The 26,270-nt window shown below is 37.4% G+C and overlaps 1 protein-coding gene across 9 annotated transcripts in view; it reads right to left on the reverse strand.

Annotated features, from left to right (window-relative positions):
* Positions 1–26,270, reverse strand: part of TRDN (triadin) — a 373,465-nt gene that overhangs the window by 304,872 nt on the left and 42,323 nt on the right. For all 9 annotated transcript variants that reach the window (XM_073789556.1, XM_073789557.1, XM_073789553.1 and 6 more), the window contains exon 2: positions 14,207–14,416. In XM_073789556.1, coding sequence (XP_073645657.1) covers positions 14,207–14,416 — 210 coding nt within the window. The remainder of the gene's footprint in view (positions 1–14,206; positions 14,417–26,270) is intronic.

The following is a 26,270-nucleotide window of genomic DNA, read 5'->3' on the forward strand; positions in this document are numbered from 1 at the left end:
GGTACAGCCATATAATGATCTTCCCTTCTTATGGATGAAGATGCTAATAAATTATGACCCTTGTTTTTAGGTAAGAAAAGCCACAAATTACTACAATTTATTCACGTACATTCTGACCTAGAGGAAAATCATTAACACGCACCAATAACTAAGTTTGTAGTCATTTCTTTAGAAATCCTACTTGCTCGCATTTATTGTTTAGAGAGAAAGTTGTCTCTTTGTAAATAAGGCAAAGAAGTCTGTAAGGAATGTCAACAAAAGATCACGAATTCTGACCCTGAAAGAATCATTAAACTATCACAGCACCCCACCGTTTTCTGGAAGGACTTCCTGGCTGAGTCTACAGAAGCTTGGGGGCGATGCCTCTAGCAGCCTTTGTGACCGCCTAGGCTCAGTTATTAAGGAATGAACATTACTCTGCCCCTCCACCCCAACTTGGGGTTTCGGAAGACATAGTATCCAGGTGATCAGACACCTTGGTTTTTGCCTACTGTCCTGAGGTAAATATTCATAGCTTTCCATTTCACACTCACAAGTGTCCTGTTTTGGATGATAAATTATATAGTCATCCTATGGGGTGGTTTTGTGTGCTGTCAAGTCACTAAACTTGAATTACATTTCCCAGAATTCCCTTACATGAATGTTCCAGGTAACAGTTGGGTACAAGAGAAATTTGCACAAGCTTTGGAAGGCAAAATAGAAGTAATAGCCATTGTTTACTCTCTGAAGGTTGATATAGGGCAGGTGCTGTCACCTCTCATGCACATTATGGCAGGTATGCTGGCTGGTCTTGACGTGTGACAGCAGCAGGCTGCATCTCTTCCAGTTCCCACTGACTGGCCCTCCTCCTTCAGCATCTCCTTCAGCAGGTGGAGGGCACCAGCTTATATTGCAGCTCGCCCACGTCATCGTAATTTGAGGTGGTGAGAGTCAAATGAGGGTTCCAGGTTGTCCTTTGTCTCCCCTATTCTTTTTCCATCTGCCTTTTTCAGTGATGGGGTTCAGGACATGCTACCCCAAAATGTGGCACCTTAGCATATTGAATATTTTCAGCTGAAGGAATGGAAGAAATAGCATGTGCAAGAAGAACCTTCTGACCCTCCCCTAAAGCAGGTCATAAAGCCCTCCTGTGACAGAGGCCCTCCCTACACCCAGAGGAAAGGAATGTCCTTATCCTCAAATGCACAGAGGAATCTGAATGAACAGGACTTACTGTGTCCCCCAATCTGCTACACTTAGCTCAGACCCTTTTTCGTCGTGTCACATTTTTTCACCGCTTTCCACTTATCACCAAACCTAGCATAAAAATGCTCAGGTTTAACTGCCTCTTAAGGGCTTCACTTCCTTATGAAGAAAGGCTCCTATGTCCCATAAAGCTTATATTAAATAAACATGAGCTCTTTTCTCTCATTAATTTGTCTTTTGTTAGAGGGGCCCCAGCCTAGAATTTAGAAGGGGAGAGGAAAAAGATATTTTTTCTCCTCTACACTATCTTCCACTCTGCTGACTTCTGACCCTGTACCAGATAAACTGCAACAGCCTCACCTAGACTGCTTAATCAGCTCCCATGAATGCATAAGCCATACAAAATAAATTCCCTATTTTACATCACTTACAGTGACTCTACTCTCATCAAAGTCTGACAGATAGACCATAGCATTGTTCGAATAGTATTTTAACATTATGTTTAGTAAGAAATGAAGGGTAGGTGGAATCTCTTTCCTAGTATCTGATTTTTGTGTCCTAAAATTTGTCTTATTTGAAAAGATGAAGTAAAGTCACAAATTTTGCAGACCAGAAACCAAGCTGCCATCCCCATTTTACAGACAAGAAAATATAATTTCTTAGTCATGCTAATTTGTAGGTTATAGAGATATCAGTGAATCCAAGTCTTCTGAAATAAGCATATGAGTGAACCCAAGTCTTTTGAAATAAGCCAGTTCTATTAGTGCTTCACAAGTAGATTGTATACAGATCAACCAGATCAAATTCAGAAAATAGGGAATTGTGAAGATTGGCTAGAGGAGAATCATTCTTCTCAATCCCATATAGTACTTGCTTATGAAAATAGGTTTTCATTTCTATGTAAACATTTTTTAATATCTTGGAAGCATTCACCTACTTTTCTCAAGTGTCAGAGCCCAAGGACAGGTGCTCTCTCTGGCTTTCAGAGCAACTATTTCTAGTATGTTTTCTTGTACCACCAACCTTGTTTTTTAAACATTAACGATACATTTTTCGAAGACTACTATGTGGTACAAAAGGCTCATCATGGTAATAATATTAATCCCTGGTAAATGTTTGAAATGTATCAGTTAAAAATAGCATTAGAAACACAAGAGGATCATTTACATTTTGAAACTCTTAATGAAGCAAATGGTATTTTTTCTGTGAAAAAAACATTAAAAAGGCAAGTTAAAACTTAATAAATGGAGAAAAGAAATCAGAATTTTAATACAAGTGGATGTATCCCATTCAACCAGTGGTTAATACAGGTTTTATGCTATAATTATATAATGTCCTTGAATTTATTATACTCTTTTGGTTCTAGAAGTTGATCATTCAAATTTTAATTTGAATTTCTTATTTGAAGAATCAATATATATGTCTGGAAGAATTTTAGCTTTGAGACTTTTTAAAATTTCAAATCCATTGGAGAATATTTGTCTTCTGAAATATGGCTTCAGGTTGCCAGCCATCCCAACACACCATCTTTCTCTTTGCACCTGTTGTAATTACAATCTTTCTTTGTCAATTAGAGTACTGAATGGTACTTCCTTAGATCTAAGTATTTATCTTAAGATACATAACTTGGCAATATAACTTTCTGAGAGTAAAATATGTGGTAGCCAGCCATCACAGTGGCCCCCAGTGATTCTTGCCTGTGGGCATTCCTACCATTGTATAGTCTCATCCAACACTGAATAGGGTTGACCTGTTATGACCTAAAGGATTTTGCAGAAATGGCAGTGTGGGATTTAAAAGTGTAGGTCATAAGGGGCATTGTGGCTTCTGCCTTGCTCTTTCTCGAGCCACTCAGTCTAGGCGATGCCAGTTGCCATGATGTGAGCAGACACCAGCATTAACTTAAAAGCTGAATGAGTGAGACATCTTGCCAACTGGTCTGCAACCCCAGAAAAAAAATTTCAGATGTCTGCAGCCCCAACCGAGGTCTTCACTGCAACATCAAGATATACCCTAAGCCAGAACCACCGACATAAGCCATTCCCAAATTCCTAAGCCACAGAAACTGTGTGGAGTGATAGATGTTTATTATTTTTTTAAACCTCTTACTTTTCTGGTAATTTACTACGCAGCCATAGATGACCATTACAAAATATGACAAGTATCATTTTTTTTTTTTTTTTTTTGCGGTACGCGGGCCTCTCACTGTTGTGGCCTCTCCCGTTGCGGAGCACAGGCTCCAGATGCTCAGGCTCAGTGGCCATGGCTCACAGGCCCAGCCGCTCCACGGCATGTGGGATCTTCCCGGACCGGGGCACAAACCCGTGTCCCCTGCATCGGCAGGTGGACTCTCAACCACTGCGTCACCAGGGAAGCCCGACAAGTATCATTTCATAAACATATTTTTTTTCATTCTAATTTTATTAAATGTACTTATTAGTTTTTAAAGTGGGTCAAAACCTGTTTGACTGGATGAAATAAAAATTTTATGATAAATATTTCTTTCTTCCTAAGGTAAGGAATTGTTTCAAAATCAAAATATCACCATTATTCATTCCTTTAAGCAATATATAGCAGAAAACTTGCTATGTGACAGACACTCATGTACAGAGATGAATAAGAGAATTTCTTCCTTGAATAAGGTTAAGTTTTTGAGTGAGATGGACAAGTAAACAGATATTAACAATACAATGTGTTAACTGCTGATAATACAGGTGCCTGTAAGGGACTAAGAAAATGAAAGCATGGTACAGTGAATTTTTCTTAGGAAATCTGGAATTCTTTCACAAAAAAGGGATGAATTCATCCTTCAAGAAAACTGAGGAATGAATCTCTTACTAGTGATATTAAAATGTATACAGGGGAGACCTTCAAGATGGCAGAGGAGTAAGACGTGGAGATCATCTTCCTCCCTACAAATACATCAAAAATACATCTACATGTGGAACAACACCTACAGAACACCTACTGAACGCTGGCAGAAGACCTCAGACCTCCCAAAAGGCAAGAAACTCCCCACGTACCTGGGTAGGGCAAAAGAAAAAAGAAAAGACAGACACAAAAGAATAGGGACAGGACCTGCAGCTCTGGGAGGGATCTGTGAAGGAGGAAAGGTTTCCACACACTAGGAAGGCCCTTCACTGGTGGAGACAGGGGGTGGGTGGCAGGGGGAAAGCTTCAGAGCCACAGAGGAGAGAGCAGCAACAGGGGTGCAGAGGGCAAAGCGGAGAGATTCCCGCACAGAGGATTGGTGCCAACTAGCACTCACCAGCCCGAGAGGCTTGTCTGCTCACCCGCCGGGATGGGTGGGGGCTGGGAGCTGAGGCACGGGCTTTGGAGGTCGGATCCCAGGGAGAGGACTTGGGTTGGCTGCATGAATACGGCCTGAAGGGGATACTGCACCACAGCTAGCTGGGAGAGAGTCCAGGAAAAATTCTGGAACTGCCTAAGAGACCACTGTTTCGGGGTGCACGAGGAGACTGGATTGAGAGTACCGCCTAAACGAGCTCGAGATGGGCGTGAGCCGCGGCTATCAGCACAGACACCAGAGCTGGGAATGAAATGCTAAGGCTGCTGCTGCAGCCACCAAGAAGGCTGTGTGCAAACGCAGGTAACTATCCACACCTCCTCTCCCTCGAGCCTGAGCAGCCCGCCACTGCCAGGGTCCCGTGATCCAGGGACAACTTCCCTGGGAGAAGACACGGCACACCTCAGGATGGTGCAACATCATTCCAGCCTCTGCTGCCACAGGCTCGCCCCGCATTCCATACCCCTCCCTCCCCCCGGCCCGAGTGAGCCAGAGCCCCCCAATCAGCTGCTACTTTAACCCTGTCCTGTCTGGGAGGGAACGGATGTCCTCAGGTGACCTACACACAGAGGCGGGGCCAAATCCAGAGCTGAACCCCGGGAGCTGTGCGAACAAAGAAGAGAAAGGGAAATCTCTCCCAGTAGCCTCTGGAGCAGCAGATTAAATCTCCACACTAACTTGATGCACGTTGCATCTGTGGAATACCTGAAGAGACAACGAATCATCCCAAAATTGAGGCAGTGGACTTTGGGAGCAATTGTACACTTGGGGTTTGCTTTCTGCATCTAATTTGTTTCTGGTCTTACGTTTATCTTAGTTTAGTATTTAGAGTTTATTATCATTGGTAAATTTGTTTATTGATTTGGTTGCTCTCTTCCTTTTTTTTAATATATACATATATTATTTTTTCCTTTTTTTCTGAGTGTGTATGTGCATGCTTCTTTGTGTGATTTTGTCTGTATAGCTTTGATTTTACCATTTGCCCTAGGGTTCTGTTTTTTTTCATCCTTTTTTTTTTCAGTATAGTTCTTAGCGCTTGTTATCATTGGTGAATTTGTTTTTTGGTTTGCCTGCTCTCTTCCTTCTTACTTTCTTTTCTTTTATTACTTTTGAATTTTTTTATTTTTAATAATTTTTTTATTTTAATAACTTTATTTTATTTATTTATTTTTTCTTTCTTTTTTTTCCCTTTTCTGAGCTTTGTGGCTGACAGGGTCTTGGTGCTCCAGCGGGGTGTCAGGCCTGTGCTTCTGAGGTGGGAGAGCAAAGTTCAGGACATTGGTCCACCAGAGACCTCCCAGATCCACATAACATCAAACAGCAAAAGCTCTACCAGAGATCTCTGTCTCAATGCTAAGACCCAGCTCCACTCAATGACCAGCATGCTCCAGTGCTAGACACCCTATGCCAAACAACTAGCAAGACAGGAACACAGCCCCACCAATTAGCAGAGAGGCCACCTAAAATCATAATAAGGTCACAGACACCCCAAAACTCACCACCAGATGTGGATCTGCCCACCAGAAAGACAAGATCCAGCCTCATCCACCAGAACACAGGCACTAGTCCCCTCCACAAGGAAGCCTACACAACCCACTGAACCAACCTTACCCACTGGGGGAAGACACCGAAAACAATGGGAATTACGAACTTGCAGCCTGCGAAAAGGAGAACCCAAACACAATAATTTAAGCAAAATGAGAAGACAGAGAGAAACACACAGAAGATGAAGGAGCAAGGTAAAAATCCACCAGACCAAACAAATGAAGAGAAAATAGGCAGTCAACCTGAAAAAGAATTCAGAGTAATGATAGTAAAGATTATCCAAAATCTTGGAAACAGAATGGAGACAATACAAGAAAAGTTTAACAAGGACCTAGAAGAACTAAAGAGCAAACAAACAATGATGAACAACACAATAAATGAAATTAAAAGTTCTCTAGAAGGAGTCAACAGCAGAATAAATGAGACAGAAGAATGGATAAGTGACCTGGAATATAAAATAGTAGAAATAAATACCGCAGAGCAGAATAAAGAAAAAAGAATGAAAAGAAATGAGGACAGTCTCGGAGACTTCTTGGGCAACACTAAACACAACCAACATTCGAATTATATGGGCCCTAGAAGACGAAGAGAAAAAGAAAGGGACTGAGAAAATATTTGATGAGATTATAGTTGAAAACTTCCTAACATGGGAAAGGAAAGAGTCAGTCAAGTGCAGGAAGTGCAGAGAGTCCCATACAGGATAAATCCAATGAGAAACACTCCAAGACACATATTAATCAAATATCAAAAATTAAATACAAAGAAAAAATATTAAAAGCAGCAAGGGAAAAACAACAAATAACACAAAAGGGAATCCCCATAAGGTTAACAGCTGATCTTTCAGCAGAAACTCTGCCAGCCAGAAGGGACTGGCAAGAATATTTAAAGTGATGAAAGGGAAAAACCTACAAAGAAGATTACTCTACCCAGCAAGGATCTCATTCAGATTCGATGGAGAAATTAAAACCTTTACAGACAAGCAAGAGCCAAGAGAATTCAGCACCACCAAACCAGCTTTACAACAAATGCTAAAGGAACTTCTTTAGGCAGGAAACACAAGAGAAAGAAAAGGTCTACAATAACAAACCCAAGACAATTAAGAAAATGGTAATAGGAACATACATATCGATAACTACCTTAAATTTCAATGGATTAAATGCTCCAACCAAAAGACATAGATCGGCTGAATGGATACAAAAACAAGACCTGTATGTATGCTGTCTATAAGAGACCCACTTCAGACCTAGGGACACATACAGACTGAAAGTGAGGGGATGGAAAAAGATATTCTATGCAAATGGAAATCTAAAGAAAGCTGGAGTAGCAACTATCATATCAGACAAAATAGACTTTAAAAAAAGACTATTACAAGAGACAAAGAAGGACACTATATAATAATCAAGGGATCCATCCAAGAAGAAGATATAACAATTGTAAATATTTATGCACCCAACATAGCAGCACCTCAATAAATAAGGCAAATGCTAACAGCCATAAAAGGGGAAATTGACAGTGACACAATCATATTAGGGGATTTAACACCCCACTTTTACCAATGGACAGATCATCCAAAATGAAAATAAATAAGGAAACACAAGCTTTAAATGATACATTAAACAAGAACTTAATTGATATTTATAGGACATTCCATCCAAAAACAACAGAATACACTTTCTTCTCAAGTGCTCATGGAACATTCTCCAGGATAGACCAGATCTTGGGTCACAAATCAAGCCTTGGTAAAATTAAGAAAATTGAAATTGTATCAAGTAACTTTGCTGACCACAACGCTATGAGACTACATATCAAGTACAGGAAAAAAATCTGTAAAAAATACAAACACATGGAGGTTAAAGAATACACTACTAAATAACCAAGAGATCACTGAAGAAATCAAAGATGAAATCAAAAAATACCTAGAAACAAATGGCAATGAAAATACGACAACCCAAAACTTATGGGATGCAGCAAAAGCAGTTCTAAGAGGGAAGTTTATAGCAATAAAATCCTACCTCAACAAACAAGTAACATCTCAAAGAAACAACCTAAACTTACACCTAAAGCAATTAGACAGAGAAGAACAAAAAAAGCCCCAAAGTTAGCAGAAGGAAAGAATTCATAAAGATCAGATCAGAAATAAATGAAAAAGAAATGAAGGAAACAATAGCAAAGATCAATAAAACTAAAAGCTGGTTCTTTGAGAAGATAAATGAAATTGATAAACCTGTAGCCAGACTCATCAAGAAAAAAAAGGAGAAGACTCATATCAATAGAATTAGAAATGAAAAAGGAGAAGTAACAACTGACACTGCAGAAATACAAAGGATCATGAGAGATTACCACAAGCAACTATATGCCAAGAAAATGGACAACCTGGAAGAAATGGACCAATTCTTACAAAAAAAGCACAACCTTCCACGACTGAACCAGGAAGAAATAGAAAATATAAACAGACCAATCACAAGCACTGAAATTGAGCCTGTGATTAAAAATCTTCCAACAGGGCTTCCCTGGTGGCACAGTGGTTGGGAGTCCGCCTGCCGATGCAGGGGACGCGGGTTCGTGCCCCGGTCCGGGAGGATCCCGCGTGCTGCGGAGAGGCTGGGCCCGTGAGCCATGGCCGCTGAGCCTGCGCGTCCGGAGCCTGTGCTCCGCAGTGGGAGAGGCCACAGGGGTGAGAGGCCCACATACCGCAAAGAGAAAAAAGAAAAAAATCTTCCAACAAACAAAAGTCCAGGACCAAATGGCTTCACAGACAAATTCTATCAAACATTGAGAGAAGAGCTAACGCCTATCCTTCTCAAACTCTTCCAAAATATAGCAGAGGGAGGAACACTCCCCAACTCTTTCTATGAGGCCACATCACCCTCATACCAAAACCAGACAAAGATGTCACAAGGAAAGAAAACTACAGGCCAATATCACTGATGAACATAAATGCAAAAATCCTCAACAAAATACTAGCAAACAGAATCCAACAGCACATTAAAAGGATCATACACCATGATCAAGTGGGGGTGTATCCCAGGAATGCAAGGATTCTTCAATATACGCAAATCAATCAATGTAATAAACCATATTAACAAACTGAAGGATAAAAACCATATGATCATCACAATAGATGCAGAAAAAGGTTTGACAAAATTCAACACCCATTTATGATTAAAAACCCTCCAAAAAGTACACAGAGAGGGAACTTACTTCAACATAATAAAGGCCACATATGACAAACCCACAGCCAACAACGTTCTCAATGGTGAAAAACTGAAACCATTTCCACTAAGATCAGGAACAAGACAAGGTCGTCCACTCTCATCACTATTATTCAACATAGTTTTGGAAGTTTTAACCACAGCAATCAGAGAAGAAAAAGAAATAAAAGGAATTCAAATCAGAAAAGAAGATGTAAAGATGGTACTGTTTGCAGACGACATGATACTATACATAGTGAATCCTAAAGATGCTACAGAATACTACTAGAGCTAATCAATGAATTTGGGAAAGTATCAGGATACAAAATTAATATACAGAAATCTCTTGCATTCTTATACACTCATGATAGAAAATCTGAAAGAGAAATTAATGAAACACTCCCATTTACCATTACAACACAAAGAATAAAATACTTAGGAATAAACCTACCAAAGGAGACAAAAGACATGTATGCAGAAAACTATAAGACACTGACGAAAGAAAGTAAAGATGATACAAACAGATGGAGAGATATACCATGTTCTTGGATTGGAGGAATCAACATTGTGAAAATGACTATATTACCCAAAGCAATCTACAGATTCAGTGCAATCACTATCAAACTACCAATGGCATTTTTCACAGAACTAAAACAAAAAAATTCACAATTTGTATGGAAACACAAAAGACCCCAAATAGCCAAAGTAATATTGAGAAAGAAAAACAGAGCTGGAGGAATCAGGCTCCCGGATTTCAGAGTATACTATAAAGCTACAGTAATCAAGACAGTATGGTACTAGCACAAAAACAGAAATATAGATCAACGGAATAGAATAGTAAGCCCAGAGCTTAACCCACACACATATGGTCACCTTATCTTTGAAAAAGGAAGCAAGAATATACAATGGAGAAAAGACAGCCTCTTCAATAAGTGGTGCTGAGAAAACTGGACAGCTACATGTAAAAGAATGAAATTAGAACACTCTTTAACACCATACACAAGAATAAACTCACAATGGATTAAAGACCTAAATGTAAGGCCAGACACTATAAAACTCTTAGAGGAAAACATAGGTAAAACACTCTATGACATAAATCACAGCAAGATCCTTTTTGACCCACCTCCTAGAGAAATGGAAATAAAACCAAACATAAACAAATGGGACCTAATGAAACTTAAAAGCTTTTGCACAGCAAAGGAAACCATAAACAAGACTAAAAGACAACCCTCAGAATGAGAGAAAATATTTGCAAACGAAGCAACTGACAAAGGATTAATTTCCAAAATTTACAAGCAGCTCATGCAGCTCAATATCAAAAAAACAAACAACCCAATCCAAAAATGGCAGAAGACCTAAACAGACATTTCTCCAAAGAAGATATACAGATTGCCAACAAACACATGAAAGGATGCTCAACATCACTAACCATTAGAGAAATGCAAATCAAAAGTACAGTGAGGTATCACCTCACACCGTCAGAATGGTCATCGTCAAAAAATCTACAAACAATAAATGCTGGAGAGGGTGTGGACAAAAGGGAACCCTCTTGCACTGTTGGTGGGAATGTAAATTGATACAGCCACTATGGAGAACAGTATGGATGTTCCTTAAAAAACTAAAAATAGAACTACCATACGACCCAGCAATCCAACTACTGGGCATATACCCTGAGAAAACCATAATTCAAAAAGAGTCATGTATCACAATGTTCATTGCAGCTCTATTTACAATAGCCAGGACATGGAAGCAACCTAAGTGTCCATCAACAGATGAATGGATAAAGAAGATGTGGCACATATATACAATGGAATACTACTCAGCCATAAAAAGAAACGAAATTGAGTTATTTGTAGTGAGGTGGATGGACCTAGAGTCTGTCATACAGAGTGAAGTAAGTCAGAAAGAGAAAAACAAATACCATATGCTAACACACATATATGGAATCTAAAAAAAAAAAAAGGTCTGAAGAACCTAGGGGCAGGACAGGAATAAAGACACAGACGTAGAGAATGGCCTTGAAGACACTGGGAGGGGGAAGGGTAAGCTGGGATGAAGTGAGAGCGTGGCGTTGACATATATACACTACCAAATGTAAAACAGATAGCTAGTGGGAAGAAGCTGCATAGCATAGGGAGATCAGCTCGGTGCTTTGTGACCACTTAGAAGGGTGGGAGGGAGACGCAAGAGGGAGGGGATACGGGGATATATGTATATGTATGGCTGATTCACTTTATTATAAAGCAGAAACTAATACTCCATTGTAAAGCAATTACAGTCCAATAAAGATGTTTCAAAAATTAATAAATAAATAAAATTTTAAAAATAAAATGTATACAGTACTTGTGATAAACCAGGTTCTGTCCTAAACACTCCAAATATATTCATTTGTATAATTCTCTTAATCTTATTACATATGTACTATTGTATAGATGATGAAACTGAAGCAAAGAGAGACTAAGTGACTTTTCTGATATCACAAGGGCTATAAAGTTGCAAGATGTGGATTTAATAGCAAGGAAATGCAGCACCAGAGTTCACATTCTTAACTACTTTTTTACACTTTCTGCTATACTGGATCAGGGAACGAGGGAAGGATGGTATGAGCAGAGGCAGGGAGGAGTGAGAGTGTATGTTTTCCCAGGCAAAGAAAACAGGTGAGAGCAATAGGAAGTATGGCTGGAAAACGGGGTGCATGAGCGGAATTACAAGATGAAAATAAAGGGCTAAGCCAAGGATTTGAATTTCATGCCAAGGAATTTGTACTTGGCAGAAATACTCAATGAAATTTATGTTTTATGAAGATACCTTGGGGGCAATGTTAAAGGGGAGAGGCCTGGATGAGGCAGACAAGAAGAAACTGCATTAGCCCCCTCAAAAGAGAATCAAGGTCTGAAGTGTAGTAATGGAGACTGTGGTAATAAGAGGAGGGAGCAAATTTATGAGGCATAAGAGGGTTGGCTGGCATACAGTGTGGTAACTGATCAGGTGCCCAGCAGATTTAACAGATGACTTGCAGGTTTCTTTTTGCAGGAAATGGATAGATGGTTAGGTCATTAATAAATATATAGAACTGGAGGAGGAGTCTTCACAAAGACGATGTACTTAGCAAACACTTCTTGAAAGAAGAAGTGAAGTAGTAGTAATACAGAGGTTATTTTTCCCCTATCAAATGAAATGCCAGGAACATATGCATTATCCATAGTAACTAATTACAATGGTCCAAGGAAGCTCTACTGTGGACTATGTGCCTTACATTTAAGTAATCTAATCTGAAAATTTAATTATAGGTAGCTGCTCATTTCATCAAATAATTAAGAACAAATTCATCAGTAATTTATTTAGTATACTTATTAAAATATTAACTTTACAAATATTAGATTTACACACAATTCTTAAAATACATCTACTGTAAAAATTGAAGAACTATATTATATGACCATATTTGGTTCTAAAATTTGAATGAATAGAATTCTAAAAAAGAACAGATGAAAAATATCAGTCAATATAGGCTCAAGGGAAATGAAATTTCCTGGAGCAATGTAAACAACTGTTTTTCACTTAAAATTCTAGGTCATATTTTATATTATAGGCATTTCAACTGTATATTCTTTTAAGAGTCTGCATTACACAACATACCAAAACTATTGCCTACTTAAAGCAGAGGTTTATGGCTCTGGATAAATAGCCCTTTTGCTTTGGTTGACATCATGAGACTTAGCTCTACCTGTTAGATGATGCTCACTTTAACCCAGCTACCAACAGTACAGGGGGCAGAGTTATCTCAGTCACACCTCCATATCAATAAACCCAAACTATACAGTTTTTTGACTTTGTGTTATTCATACTTGCATTTCTTTTAACATAGCCATTTCCTGGCATATGTAGTAGATACTTGACAATAATTGTTGAATGAGTAAAATACCATAATGGGAAGTAGAGGATCTCTCAGTATATAGAATGCAACTTACAGTATTTATAGTTTCTGAGTTCTACCGATTCCACTCTTACTGAAGAAAGAACAGGTAGGTTGCAGGGTGCACAGGGCAAATATGAACGAGCACATTAAGAAGCTAATAAAATGTTTTTGCTTATGATACAAAGGCATAAGCATAAACTCATTCATCTATTCATTTAATAATTATTGAGCACCTGACCGATTCTTTCCCTCAAGGAACTCACATGCTCAATAGAGCATGTCAGATGTGGAAATAGACAAATATAATTTTAAAAAAACAGAAAGACCTTGAACAAAGAGATGAACAATATACTCAGAGATTGGATAGGCCATAATGAAAATCTAAATTTCCTCACTTGTGATATTCCTATTTCACTCCGAATCTATAAGAACACATGGCTGGCTGTAGTATCGCATTACAAGTAATTCCTCGAAATTCCTTTTAACATTCTTTATTTTTAGGAAATCAAAATAGGATGTTTTAATGGGAGGAGCAAAGAGAATGTCTGGGAAGGAAACTTGGAGCCAGATAGTGGGGGACTTAAAAATACACAATTTTCCATTTGTCCAAAAGTGTTTTATTTGGGTTGGGTTTGGTTTTATATAGCCGAGTGTAAAATCCACAAATTATCCTTTATTAATGATTGATAAAGTCCCTATTCCCAAACCAAATATCCACCAAGCTTTGGAATTGTTATCCTCATGAAACTATAACATTGAGCTTTTGTTCAGCTCTTCAAATCAGGTTTCATTTGAAGTCTATGAGAACAGACAAAGATTAGAAGGAAATGTGAAGATGGGAACTAGCCCTTAGTGGCCCTCAAGCATGTTTGTGGGATGCTTTGTTTATCTGCAGGGTGAAGAGAAACAAAGCCAGAGCTGGAGAGAACTCTGTTTCTTTCCATTTAAAAGCCAAACTTCTGCGGTACGGCAGACACTAACACAACATTGCAAAGTAGCTATACTCCAATAAAAATTAATTAAAAAAAAAAAAGAAAAGCCAAACTCCATGGATCTTACCTGAAAAGTTTCTGTAATCCACTAAGTCAAACATAACAATGGCCACAGCTGACCACGTGATGATCAGAGCAATGACCAGAAGCCAGGCTGCTGGGGAGCTGAATGTTGTCACTATATCTTCTGTGACTGTCCTCTTTATCACTTTTCCAGGGGATTTGGGCACAGATCCATTCTTGCTGTCTATCACAGTTGTGGTCGTAGATGCATTTCCTAATCGAACATTGGAAAAGGAGAATTACAATTTGGAATTTCATGTCAAATATTGATGACAAAAACCCCTTCCCCACAAAACACAGACTGTATAGGTATATATAGCTCTTTTATAGCATTTTCTGTGGCAGAATACACCTCTTTAGTGGTAGAGCCAAACTCCCTGCCCGCTACCACATTTCACTTTCTCAGCATTTACCCTCCACCCTGATACACATAGGCCCTCATAATCAGCATTCCTCGCCTCCCAAGTTCCATAAGTACTGCCAGCCAGGCCACAAACTATGTCATAATCTTCAATCATTTTTGCATGTCCCTTACTGCCTCATATACCCAATACCATCAAGGGCAATGGCTTTTTTGGTCAAGTTGCTTTTTAACCTTTTTCTTTTATTTAGGTTCATATGTCAGGTCTAAATACAAGCAAAAATATCCCCTCTGGGAGAGAAACAAAATCAGTGATAAAATAGTTCAAATGGATGAAATTTCTTTTGGATTCTGGTTTAACAGCATAATTGACCCTCTATTAAAGCCATTAATTTTTATTTGTGAAAGGGGCATAGAAGATCTAAGAGATTAATGTTGGAAAATCTTATTATATCCAGAAACTTTTTATTTCTGCTTACAAAAGTCTACACTTTCAGTTCATGACTGAAAATTCAAAAAATATAAAAAATAGCAAAATAAATAAATAGATAATTATTTGGGTTTTTTATTAAACAATAGATTGACCATCGATAATTATTTGTATTCTCACCATGCAAAAAGAACTGTTGACATATTTTTCTATTTATACCTACTTTTCTGTACAGGCAAGTAAATACATAAATATGTTTTATTTATTTCTGACAAGTCATCAACACACTCTCCGTTAGTTTTTTTTACTAGGCAATATATAATAAACATGATTTCTTGCTGTACATATTCCATAAAATACCACTTAAGTGGCTGCATGGCATGTCATTCCATGGCTACGCATAATTTAGTTGAACAGCTTTCTACCCTGGGACATGGCAGAAGTTTTCTCAGCACATATTAATGATTTTTGTATAAGGAGAATTTCCTAAATATAGAATTTCTGGGCAAATAATATAATCACTTTTATATCTTTTGAGAATATATGTATATATTTGAAAATTAGTTTATTTTTGAAAATAAAAATAATTTGTTTCCTTATCCTTGACAACCCTGGGTACTACCAGTATTCAAAGTATGTTCAATCACACAGGAGGAAAATTCTACTTCATTTGCAATTCTTTGATTGCTAGAGATAAGCTTTTTTATATGTTTATTTTTCATTTATATTTCTTATCCTGTGAAGTTTTTTGTTCATTTTTCTATAAACCTCCTTCTGGTGGTTTATAAAGTTTTGTACACATATACATATATACATAATGTATATGTATATATTTTGTATATGTGCATATACATATATGAGTGTGTCTACGTGTAAATGTACTTACATGTATGCATGTGTGTATACATATATGCTTATAAATAAACACACACATATAGGATAGTACCACTTTATCTAAACTTATGTTGCACTTTTTTCCTTCAACTGTTTACTTTTTCTTTCTATGACTTTTTTTTTTTTTTTTTGCGGTACGTCGGCTTCTCACTGTTGTGGCCTCTCCCGTTGCGGAGCACAGGCTCCGGTCGTGCAGGCTCAGCGGCCATGGCTCATGGGCCCAGCCGCTCCGCAGCATGTGGGATCTTCCCGGACCGGGGAACGAACCCGTGTCCCCTGCATCGGCAGGCGGACTCTCAACCACTGTGCCACCACGGAAGCCCTTTTTATGATATTTTTATGTATAGAGTAAACATTTAAAAATTTTGTAACTCATTTTTCTTCTGTAAAGTTGCTGCCTTTGCATAACTAGAAAACGTCCCCTCAATGGAGAGCAGGCATATATGACTATATTGACAAGCCTTGACTCATAGAAAGTTATCTCTAGAGGAAACTTAGAGATTATTTGGAACAAATATATCATGTGTCATTTAAGAACAATTGAAGACCAACCAGAAATTACACAGATGTGGAGTAAATAACTGAGTACTAAAGAGAAAAAATACCCCTAACAATCCAAATATTTTTGCCAAAATTACAGCTTAACAATATATTTCATATACTTTAAATATGAGCTACTTTGTCTACAACAATTAAAGAATTACATATCAGGGAAGAGAAAATTTTGATTAATCACATTCTAATATACATAAGTAAATATTTTCAATTTTATCTCTAAATTACATTCCTAAATTTTTTTTAAAAAGCAAATTTTCAAACTTCTTTGACATTAAAAATTAAAAACAAATTTTTCCACTCCCAACCGGAAACTTCTTTGACATTTTTTACAAAATGAATTTCACCTAAATGGAGTTACTCTTAGAATAATCTTCGCCATTATCATCATCACTATCATCGTTACTTTGGCCACTACTTCTACAGGTAGGACTACAACCACTACTATCATGATAAGGAAGGGCTAGAAGTGCAAGATTAACCTTAGAAACAAAGGCTGAGGGACTAACTCCTCGATAAATGCAGACATTTATTTCCACTTAATAGCATAGACATTAGGCTAAGACAGTTTCAGGGAACCAAAAAAAGAATGCTATGACTTCCTCCATGTCTTTCCTAATCAATTTATTTATTGTAATACAGGAAAACAGGGACACATACTGTAATTTATTCATATTAATGGATCCTGTTTTGCCCCATTAACAAAATTAAGAGAGATGATTGATAACAAACTTATTTTGTTATTGTACAAATGTTATCAGATATGTAACTGAATTCTTTAAAGTACAAAAATAGTTTGAACCCTCAAACAGATGTGTGCACTGCGTACTTAAAGTATAAATTCAGTTCATAAGACAATTTTTAGTTGTTGACAGAAGAAATTAAAATACCACATGCAAAATTAAGTACTCTAGTTAATAAAGTTTGCTTCATTTCTTTACCCATAAAATGGTACTTTCCTCCCCTATATAGAAATAAAATAAATGACATAAAATTCTAGACTGACTAGGGAAAAGAAAATCAAATGCATTCTAGTGTATATATTAGTAGGTATTAATAATAACCAAACATAACTAATACAACTATTTTTAGATGACAATGGTAAATCTAGGCATGTATTTTTAAGAGTAAAAAGCTGATGAGAAACATCAGTGGTAAAATCATTTAATTAAAATTTTAAAACAACTTTAGGTATAAATTAATAATAGTAACAATGAATCTCCTTTCTTCTCTGAAAATCTATGTGAATACATATCCCAAGCTCTAAAATTCAATTTAGTTGAAATGATACCAAGATGGAAAAATAACTGTAAAAAACAGATTTCAGTTTGTACCTGAGGTGGTGCTCAAAGAAAGAAAAATTAGAAAGAACTCATATCATATCCTCTCACTGAATTTCGTGCCAAATTCCCATCACTTCTAATGGCAGTTCTGAAAATGGATGAATGATAGAAATACTTTGAAATGCGATTCAAGACTCAAGTGGGGCTACAAGTGAATCAAATGATTCGCAGGACAGTAAGTGAATTATAAGTGTGTAGGAGAGGCCCACGTGAAAGCTGATATGTTGCTAAACTCCAGTTTTTTAACTTCTGGAAGGCTTCCTACTATCGCTATATAGAGAACATGGGAAGAATTGCTTTTGCTCTTTAGATTCACTTCAGTGAACTGTGTGTAAGAGAGTATTTCTGCAGACAATAACATACACACCTGCTTGGTATCTTGAAACTGAATAAATAAACTTACTGAGATTTGATACAAAATTAGTTGAATTCTGGTCCCATTTTTAAAAGAAAAATTTTTATGGGATAAGAATTTCTACATTTTTTCCCTTTTTTATCAGGAAATTGAGAGAGTATATAAATTCAGGAAGTAATGCAAGTTCAGAGTTAAAATATGACTTTTAATTTTTTAAAGAACTGATTTTAATATAAATTCTAAATTTTATTTCACCTTACAGTCCTGCCAAAACAATTATGGTACAATATTTTAAACAAATAAAAATGACAAAGTTAACACTAAACAATTTTTAAATCTTTTCTATTTTTTTTTCATCCTCACATTCTCAAAAATTCCACTTAAGAATTAATCAAGATTCCAAGGTGATGAAAACATTCTGAGTATCCAACAGCAAAACCATAAGCAATTTGAAAGTAACCTGAAGGTTACCCTGCTTAAGGAAAATTATGTGTTGCCTTTGTTATGGAAACACACTAGGTTGTAACTTTCAATTTCCATTCAGATTTACTTATAGAAGCCACACAGTGCCAAGAAGAATAAAATTGAGGGGAAATAAATTGCCTTCTCTGACAGCTGGTCAAGATATATGTAAAGAATAGAGTGTGTAATCTGAGATTATTTTATGTTTGAGAAGCACTTTGGAGATGAAAACAGCTAGTTATTGATATGGTGGAAAAATGAGAGGTAAATATTACCGAGAAATTTGATATGGGTGATGTTTATTTTTTATAAATTTATTTATTCATTTATTTAATTTTTGGCTGCATTGGGTCTTCGCTGCTGCACACAGGCCCTCTCTAGGTGCAGTGAGCGGGGGCCACTCCTCATTGCGGGGCGCAGGCTTCTCATTGTGGTGGCTTCTCTTATTGCAGAGCACAGGCTCCAGGCACGTGGGCTTCAGTAGTTGTGGCACATGGGCTTCAGTAGTTGTGGCTCACGGGCTCTAGAGCGCAGGCTCAGTAGTTGTGGTGCACGGGCTTAGTTGCTCCACGGCATGTGGGATCTTCCGGGACCAGGGCTCGAACCCGTGTCCCCTGCATTGGCAGGCGGATTCCCAACCACTGCGCCACCAGGGAAGCCCTGGGTGATGTTTCTTGAAAGTTGGTGTCTCACAACTGGAGCAGAGCAGCGAGGATATGTGACAGTACTTTCCATGCCTACTTTTTCATTCCATTCGTTTTGATTTCATACAAATTATTTTGATTGCCAGGTAGCCAGAATCAGCTTCAAAAGAAGTGGGGATCTGCACTGCTATATTTAACATGGATAACCAACAAAGACATACTGTAGAGCACAGGGAACTCTGTTTAATGTTATGTGGCAGCCTGGATGAGAGGGGAGTTTGGGGGAGAATGGATACCTGCATATGTATGGTTGCAGGTATGTATAGGTACCATATGTATGGTTGAGTCGCTTTGCTGTGCAGCTGAAACTATCACAACGTTGTTAATCGGCTATACTCCAATATAAAATAAGAAGTTAAAAACAAATAGTTCAAAACAAAAAAGAAGTGGGGATCTGGCTGAAGGGCCAAGAGACTCTGCTCCATAAAGTAAAATTACGGCTGCTTATGTAGTAGCTCCAAAGACCACAGCCAGGTTATGCATTGGAGAATAAATCATAAGTCTCCTGAAAGAATTCACTTAACCTCATCATGCCTTATTAATCAGATGAGGAAAGTGCCATGCCCACTTGCCCATTATTATTCCTATGGGAATAATACAATACAGTCTTTTCTAGGATGCTCAAGGAAGACACCTATATTCTAGAATGGTATAAATAAAATATTGCATATTCATTTCATAAAAGCATTAATTTGAATTTCACAGTTAACTGTGCGATGTGGTTTGTAGAATACTCTAACACTAAATTTTTTCTTCAAAAATTAGAGAGCAAAGGAGAGCAGGGCAGTATATACTATCAGTGAAAAAAAAAGTTATTTCAAAATTATATTAAGAATGTAATTCCCAGTCACAAGAATGACCTTTGCTATATTTTTAAGTGTTCCAGAAAACATGCATATAAGTAAGAATTTTGGAGAAACTCTACTGAAAAGATCTTTAAGCAAATAAAGTTGAAAAGTGAAGAATCCATCTTTTAAATTGCATATTTTATTAATCCTAGTGTTTGAAGAATGTCTGTGTATCAATAGCAAAAACAAACTTATAGTTACCAAAGGGGAAACGTGGCAGGGAGGGATGAATCAGAAGCTTGGGATGAACACACACACACTACTATATTTAAGATAGATAGTGAGAAGATAGCACAGCTGTTACAATAGCTGTTTGCTTAGATTGCCAACACCATTTTTATCAGATAAATTATAGGTAGCAAGTTATAAGATTATCAGTGAGGAATGAAATTTTCTTTATACAGTTTTTTATCTCAGCCACTAAAATATTTTTATTTTACAGGAAAGACATGAACCTATTGATATGATGCAATCCTTACTTGTAGTGAACTATGCAGAATAAACAGGTAATAGGATGCTTCTGCTACATTTTAGGATCACATACTCTTTTGCCATTGCTGTATTTCCCCTGACAGATGTGATGAATCCATGCTGGCAAAACAGTAGTTTACAGACTTAAAAAAATTAGTTTCATTTTGAGAATTTTTCAAGTGCTCTTTTCTTGTTGTACGAGAAAACCTAAACGACTAAACTTGATTTTAGGAAGTCAACCTCTGTAAGGACAAATAAACTTTATGAAAATAAATGATAAAAAAAAGATAGATAACCAACAAGGATCTACTGTATAGCACAGGGAAATCTACTCAATATTATGTGATAACCTATATGAGAAAAGAATCTAAAAAGATGATATAGGTATATGTATAACTGAATCACTTTGCTGTACACCTGAAACTCACACAACATTGTAAATCAACTACACTACAATAAAGAAAAAGAATGTCTATGTATCATATACATAGAAATCTGTGACAACTAAATTATGCTTTTATAGTATAAACTGAATGAAAATAGATTTTGAGAGGCAAGTTAAATCATGACAACTCACAAAAACAATCTTTATCAAAATAATCCTAGACATTCTAATTGATATGTATCTAATATTGGTAAACCATAGGAAGTAACCTAGAGAAATTTTTAGAAGAATCCAGATTCTAAGCACTTAAAGAAAAGCTATTCACTCTCTTTCAAGGTAAAAATTGCTTTTGTCTTAAACCGGAAACGGACCCCCTGCCAATTTCAATCATGAAAGCCCTAAACTGCCATCTCTTTCCCCAGATTTAGGGTATGTGATTATTGTAATATTTCAGAGGATGATTTGGCCACCTAATCTACCTGCAAAGATGAAGAGATATACACCTATATTTTGCGTTATCTAGCACTCCTTGCTACCCACTCGCTCCCTCTACCCTTCCAGGAAGTGAATTTCTTTTTCCAGTAGTGGGATAGAAAGTGAACACTCCCCTAACCCCCAACCATAGGGATGGGTCTTTAAGACAAGCCTGACCACTTAGAACATTCCCTCTTGCCTAAGACTGTGAAGGGATGGGGCAATCAGAGTCCTCCTCAGTTTTCTAGGAACTACTGGAGTTATACTCTCTTTCTGCTTGGTTTACCAAGCTGGTGGGGTCTACCAGTAGCCCTCTAGCCCACCAGTTGAAGAATCTGCTGCAAGATAGAAAGAGGTAGAGTCCAGATACCACTGTGTGGGTTCATGGAGCCAGCTGTGTTTACAGTCAGATTTATCTCTGGACTTCCAGTTATATGAGAATATAAAAACTCCTTTAATTTGGTTGTGTTTGCATTACCAGCCATCAGAAGTTCTGACTGATGCTCTTGCTTCTGCTAGGAATGTAAATAATTATTTTCCTTCATCTCTGTCATGAGGGGTGATCAGTCAGAATGATCTAAATATCCAGATTCCTTTTTATAAAAAAAATTATTTTCATTTTTGAAAGAAAATCTCAGATCTCACTCTTATTTTTTGAGTGGCTGTGTTGTCTTGGTCGTAAACGAAATGAGTTTTTTTGGGGGTTTTCAAGGTCAAATTCTAATATTGAAGTACTCCTTCTAGGAAGAGCTCACTTGTGTTCTGGTTGAGTGAGAGGCAGGATATCTCCCTCCCTGGGCAGTGGGCCCTCGCTGTGACCTGCTAGCCACTTCCCAGTACTCCTTACTGCCAAGTAATAGATGTCTCTTCTTGTATTAGTTCCGGTAAGCCTAGGTTTCCCCTACCTTTTGAACTTTTCATTTTCAACTTAGCAGTTACTCCCCATTCAGGATAATTGTTTTCCTACAAATAGTAATCTGAATTTAAAGGTGAAAAGCAATGGTAAGTGCATAACTAGAATTCACTTTTTGAAACAATATGTATTGAACTCTTAACACATTACAGGTAAAATACATTGGGTTTTACTAATCTAACTTGGGCAAGGATTTCTGATGAATTCCTTTTTTTTCTTTAAAAAAAAAAATGGTCTTACTGAAACTCCACTTTTAAAAGCCAACTTTTCTTTCAAGAATTGCCTCAAATGCCTCACTTCTTTTGAAGTGAACACTACTGTTCTTCCCTATGATTCTATAACATTTTTTGATTAATACAATGATATGGGTGAAATTATCCCAACTCTTGTATAGTTCTTTGGTTTTCAACAAAGCCCCAGGTTGGAAGCAAGTCATTTACCCTTTCATAGAACTTAGCACAGCACTTTTTTATACAGCGAGGCCCCAACAAACACTTATTAAATGTGAAAAACTTCATAAGTTTTGCTAAGGGAATCAGCTAAAGAAAGTGTCATGTTAAATAACATCTATTTCTACATATAGAAGGATGTGTGGTAGGCAGTGATTTCTATCCAGAAAAATAAATACAAATGAAAAAATATTTTTATGACATGATAAAATGTTGAATTGAGATGTACGTTTACTGATAGAAGTAAAAGCATATCTGTTCAGAAATTTTGCCATTTGCAGCAACATGGATGGACTTGGAGGGCATTATGCTAAGTGAAATAGTCAGACAGAGAAAGATAAATACTGTATGATATAACTTATATGTGGAATCTAAAAAATACAACAAACTAGTGAATATAGCATAAAAGAAGAAGACTTGCAGATATAGAGAAGAAACTAGTCGTCATCAGTGGGAAGAAGGGGGAGAGGGGCAATGTAGGGATAGGGGAGTGGAAGGCACAGACTATTGGGTGTAAGATAGGCTCAAGGTTGTTTTGTTCAACACAGGGAATACAGCAATATTTTGTAATAACTATAAATGGAGTACAATCTTTAAAAATTGTATAAAAATTAAAGTTAAAAAAACACACCTGTTCAGGTACATCTCATAAGAAGTGGGAAGTTTAGCTGGTCAACAAAATTAAGTCTTCCACAGAGGACAAAAGACTAGTGGGGCACAGAAAAAGATGTGCAATCTCTTTGACTAAAAAAAAGCATGTATCTACTAAATAATGTCAATAATTAAGCAGAGACGTTCCTTTCTAATGAGGCAATTAAAACTAGCATCTTGAACATTATTAAGGTTGATAAATCTCCAAAAGATGCAACAACCGGGAGAGGTTTCTACAACCAGATTAGGCAGAATAAATGTGCAGATGAATAAAAATGCTGAGGATCAATTTACACGTGACGGTGCATTTTCTTAGTCAGCTGGGGCTGCCGTCAAAAAATACCACAGACCACAGATGGGGTGTCTTAAACAACAGAAATTTATTTTCTCACAGTTTTGGAGGCTGGAAGTCTTAGTCAGGGTGCCAGCATGGTCAGATTCTAGTGAGGACTCTCTTCCTGACTTGCAGATGGCTGTCTTCTCACTGTGTCCTCACATGGCAGGGAGAGCACAGTAAGCTCTCTACTGTCTCGTGGTATAAGGGAACTAATTCTATAAGGAGGGCTCTACCCCCATGACCTAACCTAAACCTAATTACCTCCCAAAGACCTCATCTCCAAATACCATCACACTGAGGAACAGGGCTTTGACATGTGACTTTGGGGGGGGGGAACACAATTCAGTCCGTAGCATGCATGTTTCCATCTGATTATTTAAAAACTACTCAAAAGAATATTAATATATTTAAGCGTAATAACCATAGTTATTTTAATAGAGCTATATCTTTCATACTAAATTAAAGGAAATCATGGCTATGGAGCCGTACTACCAGTACATGCCCAAGTAGCCCAAATCAAAATGTCAGTGTGTACTACACATAGTGGGATAGTTTAGGGATGGAAATTAATTAACAAGACCCATGATGTGACTTTTTTTATGACAATGGTTTTGACATATTCAATCAGATTCATTTTAGGAAAATAATCCATCCTGACGTCATGAACCCAGAAAGTCTCATGCAAGAAGATAAATCATTTTAGGGCCTGATTTTCTGAGTTTGAAGTTTGGGTATGGAATTGACAGAAAATCTCCCAAATTCTGTGGATTCAGTTTTAGGCAAAGAAAAGTTAGACACTGGTTCCTAGCAAATATGATTTGAACAGGACAGACATAAGATCCATGAACTATATTCAGTTCTTTTGAGAAATTAACTTTCTAGTATTTTACATTTGGGTTGACACATTTTCTTCCCGCGCTAAATATACATAACTGAAATGCTTTTACCTAGCCCCAGCAGTCTTCCTGCTAAATTGCCCCATTGTCATTGAATTACAAACCCAGTGAAATAGAAAAGGACTGAGTAGTGACCTGCTATTTCAATTTGGAAAAAAATTCTAAATTCAGTGCTTCAAAATCATTAGCTTTCCATGATTTGTTGGCTCTAATGTGTGTTTTTTTGTTTGTTTTGTTTTTTTGTTTGTTTTTTGCGGTACGGGGGCCTCTCACTGCTGTGGCCTCTCCTGTTGCGAGCACAGGCTCCGGACGCGCAGGCTCAGCGGCCATGGCTCACGGGCCCAGCCGCTCCCGCGGCACGTGGGATCTTCCCAGACCGCGGCACGAACCCGTGTCCCCTGCATCGGCAGGCGGACTCTCAACCACTGTGCCACCAGGGAAGCCCTAATGTGTGTTTTTTACTTTCTTTTCCTTACAGACATTTTCATGGAAATTAACTCTTCCTTGAGAATTAATCATCTGCTGCTTTTACCCCACAAGGAGTAGTAATCCTGTCATTCTGGTGTCATAGTAGCTTCTACTTTATTTCCATTAAGAGAGTGTGACAGTCCCCCCAAACCAAAAAGAGCACACTGCATATTCATACTCTTTCATATAAATGTACTCGGTAATAATAATAAGGACTTCATGTATTGTTTCTGCTTAAAACTATAGTCATATAAAATGATTGGTTTCTCATGTTGTATCAGCTACTTTCTGGAAATTTAAGGAAACACAAGAACTAAGACCTAAATTTCTTTCAAGTTTACTTCTCTGGGTGAGTTTTTAGGCATTTGTTTCATGAATCAACCTGCTTTATTTTTGATATACTTAAATATAAATAAAACTAGATTTGTGCTTTCTAGTTATAAGGAAATTTGTATCCATTGGATGGAAAAGTAGTGATAATTCAATAATATTTTCATAATATTCAGTAATATTTTCATATGTACATGTATATGAACAAGGATATTTTAGAGTATATAACCATTAAGTAGGGACATAACTGATTTCATTGAGTACCCCAGGGGTTTTTAAAATAAAACTTATAATGAAATACCTTTATTTTCATTAGTAATATAAATTGACACTTTCTATAGTCACTCCAGAATTAATGCTATTGCCATAATTGGATTAAAAGCAGACACATAGTTTTTTTTTTTTTTTTTTTTTTTTTTGCGGTACGCGGGCCTCTCACTGCTGTGGCCTCTCCCGTTGAGGAGCGCAGGTTCCGGACCCGCAGGCTCAGCGGCCATGGCTCATGGGCCCAGCCGCTCCACAGCATGTGGGATCTTCCCAGACCGGGGCATGAACCTGCGTCCCCTGCATCGGCAGGCAGACTCTCAACCACTGCGCCACCAGGGAAGCCCAGACACATAGATTTTTAAAAAAATTTTATTGCAGTATAGTTGATTTAAAATGTTAGTTTCTGCTGTACAGCAAAGTGAATCAGTTATATATATACATATATCCACTCTTTTTTAAGATTCTTTCCCATATA

Source organism: Tursiops truncatus, chromosome 12 (genome assembly GCF_011762595.2).
Source record: "Tursiops truncatus isolate mTurTru1 chromosome 12, mTurTru1.mat.Y, whole genome shotgun sequence".
Taxonomy (NCBI): Eukaryota; Metazoa; Chordata; class Mammalia; order Artiodactyla; family Delphinidae; genus Tursiops; species Tursiops truncatus.